Genomic DNA, 14,493 nt, shown 5'->3' with positions numbered 1-14,493 from the left:
AAGCGATTGTTAGCATTTCTTACAATACCAATGTCTATGGGCGCTGGTGACCACATACGTCCCATACTAGAGCTCCTCGTTGTTCCCAGAGGGTTAGTCCGTCGGGTTTCTTGTCATCATCACGACTAATTCCCAGGAGCTCAATAAGAGCAGGAAATATGTTTGTAAAGTCAGCTTTAACAAATTACCCCATGAAAGTCGAAAACTTTAATAGATTAATTACATATAATATTAATAATAAATAAACAAATATAATTCGCAATTCAAATCAAACTAAGGCATACTAAATGTCAAAACAAGCAAATATAATTGAATATAATTACTATTTATAATGCGATGAGATAGGTTTAATGCAATATGCAGTTTAATTTATTAAAATTATATACGAATAATTATAAACTTTAGATTTTTGTTTTATTATTAATAATAACAGAAGTTAAAGAATCGTAGGTTTTGGTACAATAATTAATTTACTCGTTATTACGGTTTACGAAAAATTTTGCCAAATATTCGGTTATTCGGTCAGAGGCCGAATATACTATTTATTTAATTATTTTATTTGCTACATTTTTTTAAAACTATAAACAGGAAGATAATTTATCAATGTCTGCAGATATTTCACTGAAAATATACAACATCTCGACCCGTATCTCATAAGCAGCACCCTTCACCGTAAAATTGTATTAAGGGGGCGCACACGCGCGAGTGAGCGCTGATTGAAAATGAATTGCTCGTTATCAGCAGTTCGCACGCGCGACGCAAACGGAGCCGCTGCGATATATTCTGGAGCGCAGTTCGTTCTGAACCGTCCAATGCTGAGCTGAAGACGATGCAAGAATACAACCAACCGACTGGCCTGACTGCCTTTGCTCTGGTCTATTTGACATTCTTCTTGGACAATGTTCTGCTCACTGTACTCGGTACCAAATTTAATAGATTGTTGTGAAAATAGTTTTTCAAGCTCATATTATTAAAACAAGAACGAAAAAATACAAAATAACTGCACATGTGACAACAGATTTCATATGCATAGCATTATCTCTTTGTTTAAAGATACATTTACAGAAAGACCGAACACGGAGTAGAGAGGTGCACAGTTGTTAAACCCGAAGTATGAATAGCTCAACACACCCGCTATATTAACAACGGTTTTAGACTCGCAGTAGAAAATTTTAGTATCTTATTCGCTTGGGAACTGTTAGACGGTTTTATCTTAAAAGAAAGATAGAATCAAAATTGTATCGTTTCCAGTGCCCATAATCCCGGATTGGGTGCGGGGCGAGTCGCTGGCTCTGTGGTCGGAACACGGAGCGCCGCTCGTCGCGCTGCTGAACACCACCGTGCGCCGCATCACTAACGAGGATGACGGTAAGTACTAGCATTAGTTAATGATTCCTACTTGTTTTAATTTTAAAACGAAATTGCTTGGTTACCGGACATGCTTGTTGGGTAGCCTTTTTATACACAAACTTATTAATGCCATCTTTAAATGGCACTACAAGCTACAGTCACTTATTTACATTTCTGCGTCCACCAAATGGTTACGCTTGATCGAAAAAGCATTTTTTTAAATATAATGTGTCTATATCGGTCCTGGGATAAATTCACCGGTCAATGGAATCGTAAGGAGTTATAATTATATTGGCACAAAAAAGGGTTTCCTCACGATGCTTTCCTTCACCGTCAAGCACGAGATGAATTATAATCGCAAATTAAGCACTTGATAATTCAGTGATGCTTGCCCGAGTTTTAACCCACGATCATCGGTTAAGATTCATGCGTTCTAACCACTAGGCCATCTCGGCTTACTAGGCCAATGTGGCATAATTTCAATGAAATTAGACATGTGTATTCAACCAACCCGCATTGGAGCAGTGTGGTGGAATAAGCTCCTAACCTTCTCCTCAAAAGGGAGAGGAGGCCTTAGCTCAGCAGTGAGACATTCACAGGCTGTTACTGTAAAAAAGGGTGTTTTACTTTCTATTTTAGAAAAAAAATCCATTTGTAATTAGTACACTATTAAATGTATTTACTTTATTTACTGGTGGTAGGGCTTTGTGCAAGCTCGTCTGGGTAGGTACCACCCACTCATCAGATATTCTACCGCAAAACAGCAATACTTGATATTGTTGTGTTCCGGTTTGAAGGGTGAGTGAGCCAGTGTAATTACAGGCACAAGGAGCATAAAATCTTAGTTCCCAAGGTTGGTGGCGCATTGGCTGTAAGCGATGGTTGACATTTCTTACAATGCCAATGTCTAAGGGCGTTTGGTGACCACTTACCATCAGGTGGCCCATATGCTCGTCCACCTTCCTATTCTATAAAAAAAAAAAAATGTAATATAAATTTACGTGTACATCTCGCTCACTCGTTTAAGATTGCCCTATATGTACTCTGCCAAAATCACACGGAAGTTGAAGATCTTTTTATATTATTCCAAGGAAATATATCCTCATTTTTTTTACTGAATGCATTCCTGATAGCAACATACCGCTTTCTGCATTCACTTTGTTGCAGGTAATGGCGTGGGAACATCGCAGGCGGTGGTGGGCGCAGTGCTGGGAGCAAAGGCGGCAACGCAATTGGCGTTGTCGCCCGCTGCAGCAGCGCTAACAGCCACGCGGGGCCCGGTCGTAGCGTTGCGCCTCGCCACGGCAATGCTGGCCACAGCCGCATTGGGTATATACTACCTATATCACTTATTACTGGGGTTTTCGTTGAAGTCAATCTCGATAAACACAAAGTGCTCACAAGGTATACTAACTTATCACTAATATATCGGAAAAACACATTAAAAGTTTAACCTATGTGCGTGATAACTTTAGGATCTTAAACAATATTCATATAAGCGATCTATTCAACAGATTACAAAAATAAAACAATATAAATTAAAATAAAACCACCAGCAGTTCTACGTAAGAACTCCTATTTCCCAACCAATAAAAATAACTTCTTATTATATTAAAAATTCACATCCCACATTATGCCGGCATTTATTTCCCGTAGAAATAAATACAATGCACGTTAGATTCCCGTAATTCATTATCGCGACAGGAATGTTAATTTGCAAAACATTTGGTACTTGAAAATTAATATAGAAATTTTATTTCTCTAAATGGTACTTTCTAAACAAAAAGTAATAGTTATTTACTAACTTAAAATAAAAAATAGACGTTTAAATAACATAAAATATAAAAATATAGTAAGAACATAGGAATACAGTACGCTTTACACTTTTTAAAGGAGTATGGTACGGTTAGGAATGCAGTTTTCACCAGTAAGAAATATAATAGTTAGGTAATTTTTTTTATCAATCATAAATATGTAATAAAACATATATATATATATATATATGTTATATTACAAATATAGTTTAATTACATATATATATATCAATTTAAAATAGGTAATCAGACTGCCAAATGGGCCACCTGATGTAAGTAGTCACCACCATCCTTTACAACACCGATGTTTCGACATAACGAATCCGCGGCCTCTCCCGTGCTGTGTTCTCTCGATGTTTTGCAAAACTGTGGGATACTTTGCAGAGTCTGTATTTACTGATAGGTACGTTGGCGTCTTCAAATTCAGAGTGAGAGGTTTCTTCTAGACAACCGTGCTACATCCTAGACCGTGTCGATGCTTAACATCAGTAGGATTTATGAGTCAGGTGTCTTGTAAATTTTTAATGTATTTTTTTTTTTATCATGTCGTTTTCATATAAGTATTCGGGTGGTGTGCGGGTCGCGGGTCGGGCGGCGCGCTATGTGCAGGCGTGGGTCGCGCGGCGCACGGCGGCGGCGCTGCTCTGAGCGGCGTGGCGGGCTTGGCGCTGGCTGCACGCGTCCTACCGCCCGAGAGCAGTCACCGTGCTCTGGGCGCGCTACTTGGAGCCGTAGCACTTGGTACATTATCACTGTGCTTCATGTTTAAATAAATATATATATATTTATAATATGTGTAGGACATATTATGTATGTTCCTGCATTCAACTAATAAAATTGAAGAAATAAAAAAAAAAACTCACTAATCACCCTTTATTCTGATTGTGTTTCAGGAGTGTTAGTGGGATACCCCTTCGGAGGCGCCGCGTACAAACTCTGGAGCCTAGCCGCCCCCTTCCAACTTATAGCCATTGCCTTATTGATTAACCTCGGTTAAGAAAATTACAATTTTTAAACATACATTTTACAGTGATTACAAAAAGCGGTTAATAAATAATTTAATAAACCATTTGCAGGTTTGCAGTACTTACTCCTTCAAAAGGAGGAGCACAATACAGTAAGCAAAAACAGAATTGATCAAACAAACTGAGTAGGTGCTAATGAATTGTTACAAATTAGTATCGACGGAGTCTTAATAGTTTTTCTCGACTGATTCAGAGTACAAGTGAAAGGGAAGGCACGGACGGCCCGGCAACAGGCGCGCGCGTGATGTGGGCGGAGGCGAGCCGCGACGCAACGGGCGCTTGTGCGGGCGCCGTTCTGATCACCACCTGTGTTATGGCGGCGCTAGAGCCTTGTCTGCCGCTGTGGATCATGCACAAGTTTCACCCTGAGGTACAGTTCAGTACTCTCGATGTTTGCGGTGACGTGGTCAGTAATATCTATTGAATCATTGTCTTCTATTCTGTCTTTCCTATCGAAATGTCATTTTCATTCTTGAAATCACGCGTAAAAGAGAATATGATAGCTTACAGTCAAGACTTGGCTGTAAAATATTTGAAATGAAAGAGTATTTAAATAATTTTCATGTTTCTTACAACGAGTTACACGTGTTCGAAACGGTCGACAGCGCTGGGCTCTGGGCGCAGTGTTCCTGCCGGACAGTGTGGGCTACCTGGTGGCTGCGAGCTTGCTGGGCGCGCCGGCGCGGCGTCTCGGGCCCGAGCGCGTAGCCGTCGCCGCCGTGGCGTGCGTCGGCGTCTCCGCGCTCCTGGCGCCGCTCGCGCCCTCGGTGCGTGCACGGCAGTATCCACACTACTCGCATATCAAATGTCTACCTATCCGTCTCCAAATTAGATCTTGAATCTGAAGTCCCAAGTAACATCGTCGTAGATAACTGTCGATGCGAATGAACGTGCAAAAAATGTTTAGTTTAAGTTTGAATTTAAAAGTTCATTGACATGACATAAGTCCTACCTACACTGTAAAGTGTATACACACTACCGAGGAGTCTGAATGCGACACCAAAAACGATTGCAAAACCGACAATTATTATTTGACAATATAGTGAAAGCATAATACTAATCTTAGAAAATACTTACAGTTAGCCTTAAAACTAAATGACAATGGCAAACCACTACTGCAGTTCTAATAGTTATTCTGTGCGAAGGTTGGGTGGGTGTCGGTGCCGCAGGCGCTGCTGGGCGCTGGGCTGGGAGCGGCGGACGCGGCGCTGGTGCCGGCCGTGCTAGCGCGGCGCCGCCGGGCGCTGCCGCACCGCGCCGCGCTCTTACAGGCCGCCTCCAGTGCCGCCTACGCTATAGGTTACTAAAAGTCAAATGAAAATGTGTGAAAGTGTTCTACCAACAATTAATTTTAACTACACTATATTTTAATAAATAGCAAACAAAATATAAAGAACAGTGAATATTTTATGAGCAGCACAGCCATGTCGTTACCACGAACCAAAAGTATAATTAAAAAATAAACTTACCACATCGTTCTTATCGAAATATCGTCTGAAGCGAACGGCGATATAAGCAGTGAATGTTCTCGTAATTGGGATGTGTAATCGCTAGGTCCGGTGGCTGGCGGGCTGGTGTCGTGGTGCGCGGGTTTCGAGTCCGCGCTGCGTACCCTGGGTGTGGCCAACATGCTGTACGCCGTCTTCTTGTACCGCGCACTAGCGGCGCACCCGCTGTCCGAGCAGGTAACCTCACCTCACTCACTAGGCGACGCACTCCCCTCATATGATACAGATATTTCAACATACAATTTATCTTGAGAATGACTGACATGGCTGTAATCGGTCAGCAGGACATCATCATCATGTGATTATCGATAAGTGAAAGCCTGCAAATGTCTCACTGCTGGGTTAAGGACTGCTCTCTAGAGAATGAGGGTTGGAGGTTATTCCACCTCGCTGGTCGAAAGCGTATTCATTATTTTTCTATATGTATAAGCGAAATTTCACTCATCACGAGATCTCCAAAGCTGTGCTCGATTGACTTGGTCACAGTTACTGCTTCCCCAACGTAGAATACTACCCGCTCACTACGAATGGATTTTACGCAAATCCGATCCAAAATATATTTTTCTTCTTCCTTCATATATGCAGCAGTAGGTAGTGTGTACGTATTCTAGTGAAGCAATAAGCCTGAACTACATACATCTATCAACATCGATTCGCAATTATGGTTACCTGTAGTAGCTGTATTGTTTTGGACACACATATACGCATCGTAAAAAAAATACTGCGATAGGTGGCTATTGTATGCATTCAGCTGCTAAATGACGCTATCGTCTTTGCAGCATTCCTATCTATACTCTGATCAGTTACAATGAGCTGCGTCAATATTTTTTCGCATTCTTATGCGTCTGTTCTCATGCGTTAACTAGATTAAGCATCCATTCGTATACGTTGATGATTGTAAGTTCAAATGATCAAATACGAACCGATGCTACGTGTAATCCTATCGTATATTAGTTTCCGCCCGTTGCTTCACCAGGGTATTAGGAGGAGGGGGTGTGGTATGTCCTTTTCTGTACCCCAGACAACAATTTCATGATGATTGGTTGAGTAGGTAAGACGTGAAAGCGAAAGAAACAAACACACAAACTCACTTTCACATTTATAATACAAGTAAAGATTTTCCGTATCAAAATCTCTCGTTGCTCGACGGCAGTGGGGCGCCAGCGCGACGCCGGACGACGACAGCGAGGCGGAGGGCGAGGAGATGACGCCGCTGGAGCCGGGGAAGCGGCCGCTGCCTTAAACTAGTTATGCTCGCAACATGCGTTTCGCTACTTTTCGCGACATCTACATGCTATATATTATGTGAGATAGATATAATATATGGTCTCTTATATATATATTGTTTTTGTACATATTCTATATAATATGATAGATATTACCGTTAAAGCACGTGGATAAGAAGTCATATTAAATACAAATAAATAAGTGAAAACATGAACATAAATCGAGTAGGAGAACATGACGAGGTGTGATGATTGAGAAGATAAGACACCTGACATTAATTAAATGTCAGGTGTAGTGCTCACGCTCGAAAAAAATCGATTCTTTAAATATAAATGTATAAAAGTGGAAGGCGCAATAAAAATGTATTAATTACAGCATATACCCTACTCACACGTAGCCTTGAGACTTGCTGTCAATAATCAAACAATTCAACTACTACTTTGTTTTTGTTCATTGTTTAAATATTTTTATTTTATTTTTGATTTGTATATTTTGTAATTGTGTTTGTGAATGGTGTGTTCGCCTGTAATCGGTTGTGCATAGTTAGTTTTAAGTTAATATAAAAAGTGATTTGAATATGTGTTATGTACAACTGTTGGAGATATAAATAAATAAACGACATAAAGATGAAACCATATACAATTTACTCAGACTATTTTTTACTGATTTGACATTTTCCTAACAATAAAAACTCCGACTTGCAGGCAAAATGATTGTATTTTCTATACTTCCGTAATAACTACTATTTATTTTTGGTATTCAAATATGTAAGTACATCAAAATTAGAAATGAATTCTGTGCAAAACATGACCCAATAGAATGTTGGTAAGAATGGTAGCAGCATATTCTGAATCGCAATCGCTGATTCTCCTGGTGAAAATAGAACCAGCCTCCTGTCGCTCCTCACATCAATCACATAATGTTTTTGCATGTTTTACCCCAACATCCAAGTGCTGCAACTGCAAACACAACAAAAATATATAATTTGGAACCAGTAACGGTTTTTTGTTTCTATTGCCGTTTTTTGGTTTGAAAAATATAAATGGCGTAGTTATTAACAAGAACATAAAATTCAAGTTTGTCACGTCAATAGACTAAAGAAAAAAAAGGCCAAAACATGTTTATCATGTCATATTATAGCTGGGATAAATCTTGAAGAAGTAACTAACTAATATTCACAACACATACAAACTTTCGTATTTATGAAATGAGTATGATTATTAGTATTCTAGTAATTAAAGAAAAATAGATTTACTGAATTATTGTACCCCTTTATATACTATATTAGGTGTAGTATTTCCAATTCCTAGGACAACGATATCATTAGCATGAATTAAACCTGAATCTGAACTAAAATATAAAAATAGAACAATATTACAAATGTATTAAAATTTGCAACCTAAAGTCAATAAGTATTTAAAAAACTCAAAACAATGACAATGACGACAAACCAACCACAACGCAAAGAACTAAACACTAATTCTAATATGTATGGCAGAATATGTAAGTCACAGTACTTAGAAAATCTGGACACTGCGATTCAGCATAGACGTATTTAGCACACCACCATCTGTGGGCTAATGGCCACAACATATATTATAACAACAACTTTTGATAAGACTCAACCGAAGTCTTATAGATGTCCGGGACAAACAGTCAGACAAATAAAAATATAAAAATCGGTAAAAGTCGGAATTGTAACTCGCAAATAGCTATATTAACTTTAAGCACTAATTTTGAAATAACCGACAGATATTCCAATTTTATTTATTTGTATAAAATATATTTACATTATATACTTACTAAAACCTTCTCCAAAACGTGCTGCATCTTCTGATATAAGTTCTTTGTACATACCAGACATAGCTTAACAAAAAAGGCCCCTCGTTTATTAGTACCAAAGGTTGTAGACACAGACACGAAATTTCTTAAAAGCTTTACATCCGCCTAATGAAAGGGCAGAAAAGCTTGATAACACAAACAAACGCCGCGTGTAAGCTAGTATTTTAATATTTGTTTGAAAATTTAAATAATAGAAATTAACCGTAATAAGTACAAGATTAAAACCTTGTTATTTCATGTAATTCCAAATTTAAAACATACAACTTTAGTGACAGTAACATATAAATTGACGAGTAGCGTCAACATTACGTCGCTGCAGATGTAACGAAATTTTAGTGTATTGTACTCAAAACAAATATATTTTACCTTTCAAAATGGCTTGCAAAAAACCGTTAGGTGAGTGGTTTACATTACGTAGAACTTAGAAGTCTATAGTTGACTAACAGAAAGTAGGTAGGTCCTTTTGCTCTATAGGTACATAATTAAATTCCGTAGATAAGGGAACCCAATACTCTATAAGATTCCCTCCTACACTAGATTCCTTTCATGTAGCAAAGGACAGTCTTGTTCTGTCAAATTATTTACCTATAGGCAGAAACGTTTGTGTTGTTAAGCAGTCTTCCGTAAAAAAGTCTTAATTTATTAATATAATAATGACATACTGTAATAACAGGGCCCGGTCCGGGCGCATACAAACTGCCAACAACAGTGGGGTTCCCATCACATGACCCGTCTCGCTACCGAAACCCAATGTTCTCTTTCGGGACCAACGCTGGCTTCAGGATTAAGCAGCTCGGTCCTGGACCGGCTTATCGGATCGACCGGATCACTCGAGAGGGTCTCATATCATCACCGGCTTGGAGTTTTGGAGCACGGTAAAAGGATTTTTTTTTTCAGCCTTTTGCCGTCCACTGCTGGACGAAAGCCTCCCCCATAGAACGCCAATCATTCCGATCTTGGGCAGTCCGCATCCATCCCGAACCTGCCACCTTTTTTAAATCGTCTAAAAAAAATTTTAAATAAAAGGAATATAACAAAATAATATTAAGATATGTAAATATTTTACATAGGTATGTAGGTTAAAGTTGAGGAGTTTGAAAAATGTTTTTTTTTTATCAACCAAACATTACAAACATAATTTTCAATTTTCACTTTCAAGCTGGTTTTTACTATTTATAGTTTGTTTTTTTTTATCTTATATGTTGGCGAAAGGACAAATGGGTCACCTGATGTTAAATGGTCACCACAGCCCATAGACGATGTAAGAAATATTATTACCATTCCTTGGGAACGAAGATGTTGTGCCCCTTATGCCTGTAGTTACACTGGCTTAACTTACTCACCCTTCAAACCGGAACGCAACATTGCTGTTTATCGATAGAATATCTGATGAACCCATTTCATCACTCATCAGATATTACCTACCGCCAAGTTACTTCATAAATTTCTTGTCAATCTCTCGTAAACTACTACCAAATAATAATAGATACCGAGAAGAGGTGCCTCTTGTCAGTTAGTAAATTATTTAGCAAGTACTTAGACTTACAAATTAAATATGATTGTTAAATTAAAAGTTAAATAAATATACGGATTACATTCTGTTTAAGATACATTATGCCAAATGTCATTTTAATTTATCGTTTCATTAATAGATGGCGTTGGATGTATTTTATATCGCATATCATATCACAACGTTTTATTGTAAGTACTTAATAAGTTTTAGGCAATTTATAATAAAAAAGCAATTACAGATACACTATCTGTCCAGTAATACATATTCAATGGTTTTATTTTAAGTCTTACAGTACAAGTACTACCGGTTTAACCCCAAACACATTCGTTTCAAATATCATATTGTAGATTTTGTCTAACTCAGTTTGAAATAAGTTATATAAGGTTTTAGGAAATTAAACTGTAAGTCTACGTACAAGATAATACTGACAAAGAACACTAACTATTACACACAGGTTTCCCACCCGCGCGACACTGCGAACCCCCGGACCTGGCGCGCACGCTCCAGAGCGCTGTCCGCCGACACGCGAGCCGCGTGCGCCGCAATACTCGATGGGCGCCCGTCTCGGCTTTGCACTCAAGCGGCCTGGCCCTGCGTCTAACGCTTACGCCTTGCGGCTCGGCCCCGGCACCCCGGCATATACTATGGGGGCCCGTGTTGGTTTCAATCTTAAGGCCAAGTCTCCAGGACCAGCTGTATATTTCCAGAGAGACGCTGATGTGTATAAAACAAGGTCAATATAACAAATCTTTAACAAATAAGTTTAGATAAAATAAACTTTAACGTTTATATACCACCGTGCCAATAGCATGGTGCTTAGCTTGTATGGCTGCAGATATCCCGGGTTCGAGTCCTGATCATCAAAATCGGGCCTAAAACTTTTGTGTTTTGTTTGTTGTCCAGAAAATTTTAGTAGCAACCTAGAGTTACGAAATTATGGTAACTAATTTATATGGACATTTCCACTCACACCTCTACTCAAAAGTTATCTGAAAGAGATCCCTATATAAACAATAAGGTCGCCTTTTATACATACCTACTTGTGTAACATCCATTTTATCTCTGTATGAGATTTTATTCTTTGTGTTACAATAAAGGTTGTTGGTGCCACAAGTCAGTGCTTCGGATAACAGGTAAAGCCGTTAGTCTAGCTGCTGATCGATAGGGTCGATTTTATTTGCCGTCCTATAGAATTATGAGATTAAGGTAATAGCGAGAGCACCTTTAAAAACTATTTTTTTGTTATCGTCTCTTCTTCTTATTCCTGCCCTTATCCCGCTAAGTGGGGTCGGCACCACATGTATTTTCCTTCCACTTCTTTCTGTCTGTTCTCTCTGTCACTCTTCATCTCGATACTTATCCCCCCCATCTCATACACATTCCTTTCTTACGGAATCCATTCACACTTTCTTCGGCCTCCCCTGGTCTCTCTTCCCTATATCTATTAACATTCATACTAATCACCGTTCTTTTTTCATCCCTCCTCATCACAAGCCCATACTATGCTAATCTATTACTCTCAACTTTTCATCTATTGGTGCTACTTTCATACTTCCTCTGATAAACTTGTGACTTATCTTGTCTACTCTAATTACACCGCACATTCTTCTTAATATTCGCATCTCCGCCACATGTATTCTTTTAACATCCTCTTCTTTTGTTGTCCAACATTCAGATTCAGAACCATAGATCACGACAGGTCTAAATAACAGTCTTATAATGTTTTTTTAAGTATTAAGAGTCATTCTCTCAGATCCCCGCGCTACACGCTGGGAGCTCGGGCAGAGGGAGCGGGGCGCGCCACACGCACTCCCGGCCCCGCCGCCTACCCGCCTAACCTCTACAACACCAAGAAGGTTACTTCAACTAATTTAAATTCTATTTAATCGATAAATACCTATTGTAAGCCCACGTACCAGTCATAGACAATTAAAATATCAAATTACGCATAGCCGTCAGGAGACAATATTTTTTTTGTGTTTATTTAAAATAATAATGAACGAACTGGCATAGCGGTTTGTTAATAAATGTGTAATTACAAAGACTAAGCTACGACTTATTATATGAAATTAATGATATCTTTACCCCTTCTTCGTACGAAGATTAAATTGGAGTTTAATTTTGACGTACCTTTTGCACTAACAGTATAATATATATAAGTAATAATATAATTCTTCCGTCTTAACATCTATAACTTTTTATTTATGTTGCAGAACCCTTACTCATACTCGTTCGGCACGAAGCACGGCGACTACGCGCCACCCATGATTATTAAGGAGGACACTATGGACTGTCTGTGATACCAAAATGTGCAGATGTATGAGGTTGGAGTTGACTCGGAACAATGCCTGTTATATGTTGGATGAAACAACAGCAACTTAGTAGGTTCCTTCAGATTGTCTACTTCTAAGTAATTGTTTTGTAACTTTTGTGTAAAATACATATTTTTTTTTTAAATATTAATCATTGTAAGTATTAAATGAACATGTCATTTTTGTTAAGAAGAAAAATTCAGTAATGTTAATATTTCAAAAGAAAACTTTCCGAAATCTGCGTTTTTGTATCTCGGTGGAGTAAATATGTTTTAAAAAAAAAATGAAAAATACAGTTTAATGTCAACAACATCTTTATTTACTACTTAACTCTAATCTTAACATAATCTTTTATTTCAGGTTTGATTTCAATAAATTTAAATCGAAACAATTATGTAATGAAGTCTCTTCTAGATACTTAATGTTTCATATATTCTTTATTGGCCACACTAGAACTTGCGCATAGATCGTAGACGGTTATTTCTACGCATGCCGGCGGCGCGCACTCGCAGCCAGTACTGCTTGGTATTAGGGTCCAGTTCCTCTATGCTTGGAGGTTTGCCAGTATGTAGACTCCATAACCAGTCTGGATACTCGCTGTCTTCCTTTAACTGAAATGACAAATAAAACTGTCATTAATATGCCAAATGATAGATGGCACTGCAGACAATAACTATAACTAAGAAATAGGATGTAATGACCAAAGTAGAAGCCAAGTAGCATGATAATTTTTTCTTAATACATTTTTATCAGTACTTTCTAATTAGAGCTGATTTTTTTAATGACCAGTTAATTTTTACCAGAAGTATAATTGATGGTTGACAATTATTTCTCTATAAAAAAAACTGTTAAAATATCAAATTAAAACTGTTACAAACATAACTGTGGATTAAACATTGGCCCTCAATGAAACAAAGATAATTTTAAAAATAGCAAAAGTGAAAACTTATGCAATCACCTTAACATCCTCTCCAGTGATATAAATATTAGATCCACACACATAATTGACTAATTTTTCTGGGTCAGTCTCCACCGGCAGCTCTTTTTTTTCCATCGCTCCAAGCTTACCTAGTTTTTTCTTACCTTTACCCAAGCCCAGCACACCTGGCAAATGTTTAACAAAACATAATATTTTTAGTTTTTATATTATACTAGTTTCACCTTGACATGTTAATATTTTTTATTTATACTTTGATAGTATATATATGATGCGAAGCTGCGTGTAAGCAGAATAACAGATGATTGAAGTAACTACTTTGTAGGGCATCAAAGTATCTAGGGACGGTGGTGATAATATTGTTATTTATTAGTACATTTATGAAAAATCCTTTACAATAGTGTTTTTAATAAATACCGACTTCAATTGTATCAAATGGACAGTGTTCGTGAACTCAGTTCCATAGATATATTAAATATATATAGAAGTAAATTCAAGTGATGTAAATGTACCTCCGGCGGCAGTGGTAGTTTTCTTAACAGCATGATTTGTTACGTTTGTGTGAAATTTTACATAACACGTTCTATTTATGTTTGATATGTGCGAATGAAAAACTGTCCGAGGCACGATACCAATAGTTTTTTGTAAAATGTAGCAAATTTTCGACATTTTCAATTAAAACACAATTTTTTGGTTATTTATTATGACAATATTGATTATTGACATATTGGTGTTCACGACGACATTTACCGGTGTTGTACTATGAAAGTAATTCTACAGTCAAATTGTCTACGATTATTACTACTATATGGTAAATAAAATAGTGATGAATTAACCATAGTTCCGAGAGCATAAAACCTTTATAAACATTCATAATCAAACCGCTCTAATTATTATTTGGCACATTCTAGCTCTTTACAGTGCTGCGCCGCCCTTCTTGAAAAATTCTATTGGCAACACTGAGT

The 14,493-nt window shown here is 37.8% G+C and overlaps 3 protein-coding genes across 3 annotated transcripts; 2 read left to right on the top strand and 1 right to left on the bottom strand.

Moving 5' to 3' along the window:
* The first annotated feature begins 788 nt into the window (after positions 1-788).
* Positions 789-7,326, top strand: LOC126777527 (chromaffin granule amine transporter-like). Its single transcript, XM_050500572.1, has 11 exons — positions 789-920; positions 1,252-1,368; positions 2,518-2,679; positions 3,726-3,905; positions 4,058-4,156; positions 4,241-4,281; positions 4,383-4,559; positions 4,795-4,956; positions 5,335-5,488; positions 5,744-5,874; positions 6,851-7,326. Exons 1-11 carry the CDS (start codon positions 830-832, stop codon positions 6,938-6,940), a joined length of 1,404 nt encoding a protein of 467 aa, XP_050356529.1. The 5' UTR covers positions 789-829; the 3' UTR covers positions 6,941-7,326.
* A 1,731-nt stretch (positions 7,327-9,057) lies between these two features.
* LOC126777586 (outer dense fiber protein 3-like) lies at positions 9,058-12,895 on the top strand. Its single transcript, XM_050500655.1, has 5 exons — positions 9,058-9,162; positions 9,440-9,641; positions 10,734-11,012; positions 12,033-12,135; positions 12,493-12,895. The coding sequence occupies exons 1-5, from the start codon at positions 9,141-9,143 to the stop codon at positions 12,577-12,579; spliced, it is 693 nt and encodes a 230-aa protein (XP_050356612.1). The 5' UTR covers positions 9,058-9,140; the 3' UTR covers positions 12,580-12,895.
* Positions 12,888-14,259, bottom strand: LOC126777601 (39S ribosomal protein L54, mitochondrial). The gene is made up of 3 exons (XM_050500676.1): positions 14,041-14,259; positions 13,550-13,695; positions 12,888-13,202 (listed from the first exon to the last, which is right to left on the bottom strand). Exons 1-3 carry the CDS (start codon positions 14,195-14,197, stop codon positions 13,041-13,043), a joined length of 465 nt encoding a protein of 154 aa, XP_050356633.1. The 5' UTR covers positions 14,198-14,259; the 3' UTR covers positions 12,888-13,040.
* Between the last annotated feature and the right edge of the window lie 234 nt (positions 14,260-14,493).

Source organism: Nymphalis io, chromosome 23 (genome assembly GCF_905147045.1).
Source record: "Nymphalis io chromosome 23, ilAglIoxx1.1, whole genome shotgun sequence".
NCBI classification, from domain to species: domain Eukaryota; kingdom Metazoa; phylum Arthropoda; class Insecta; order Lepidoptera; family Nymphalidae; genus Nymphalis; species Nymphalis io.
The sequence above is the reverse complement of the archived record's forward strand: the minus strand, read 5'-3'. Positions and strand labels throughout refer to the sequence as shown.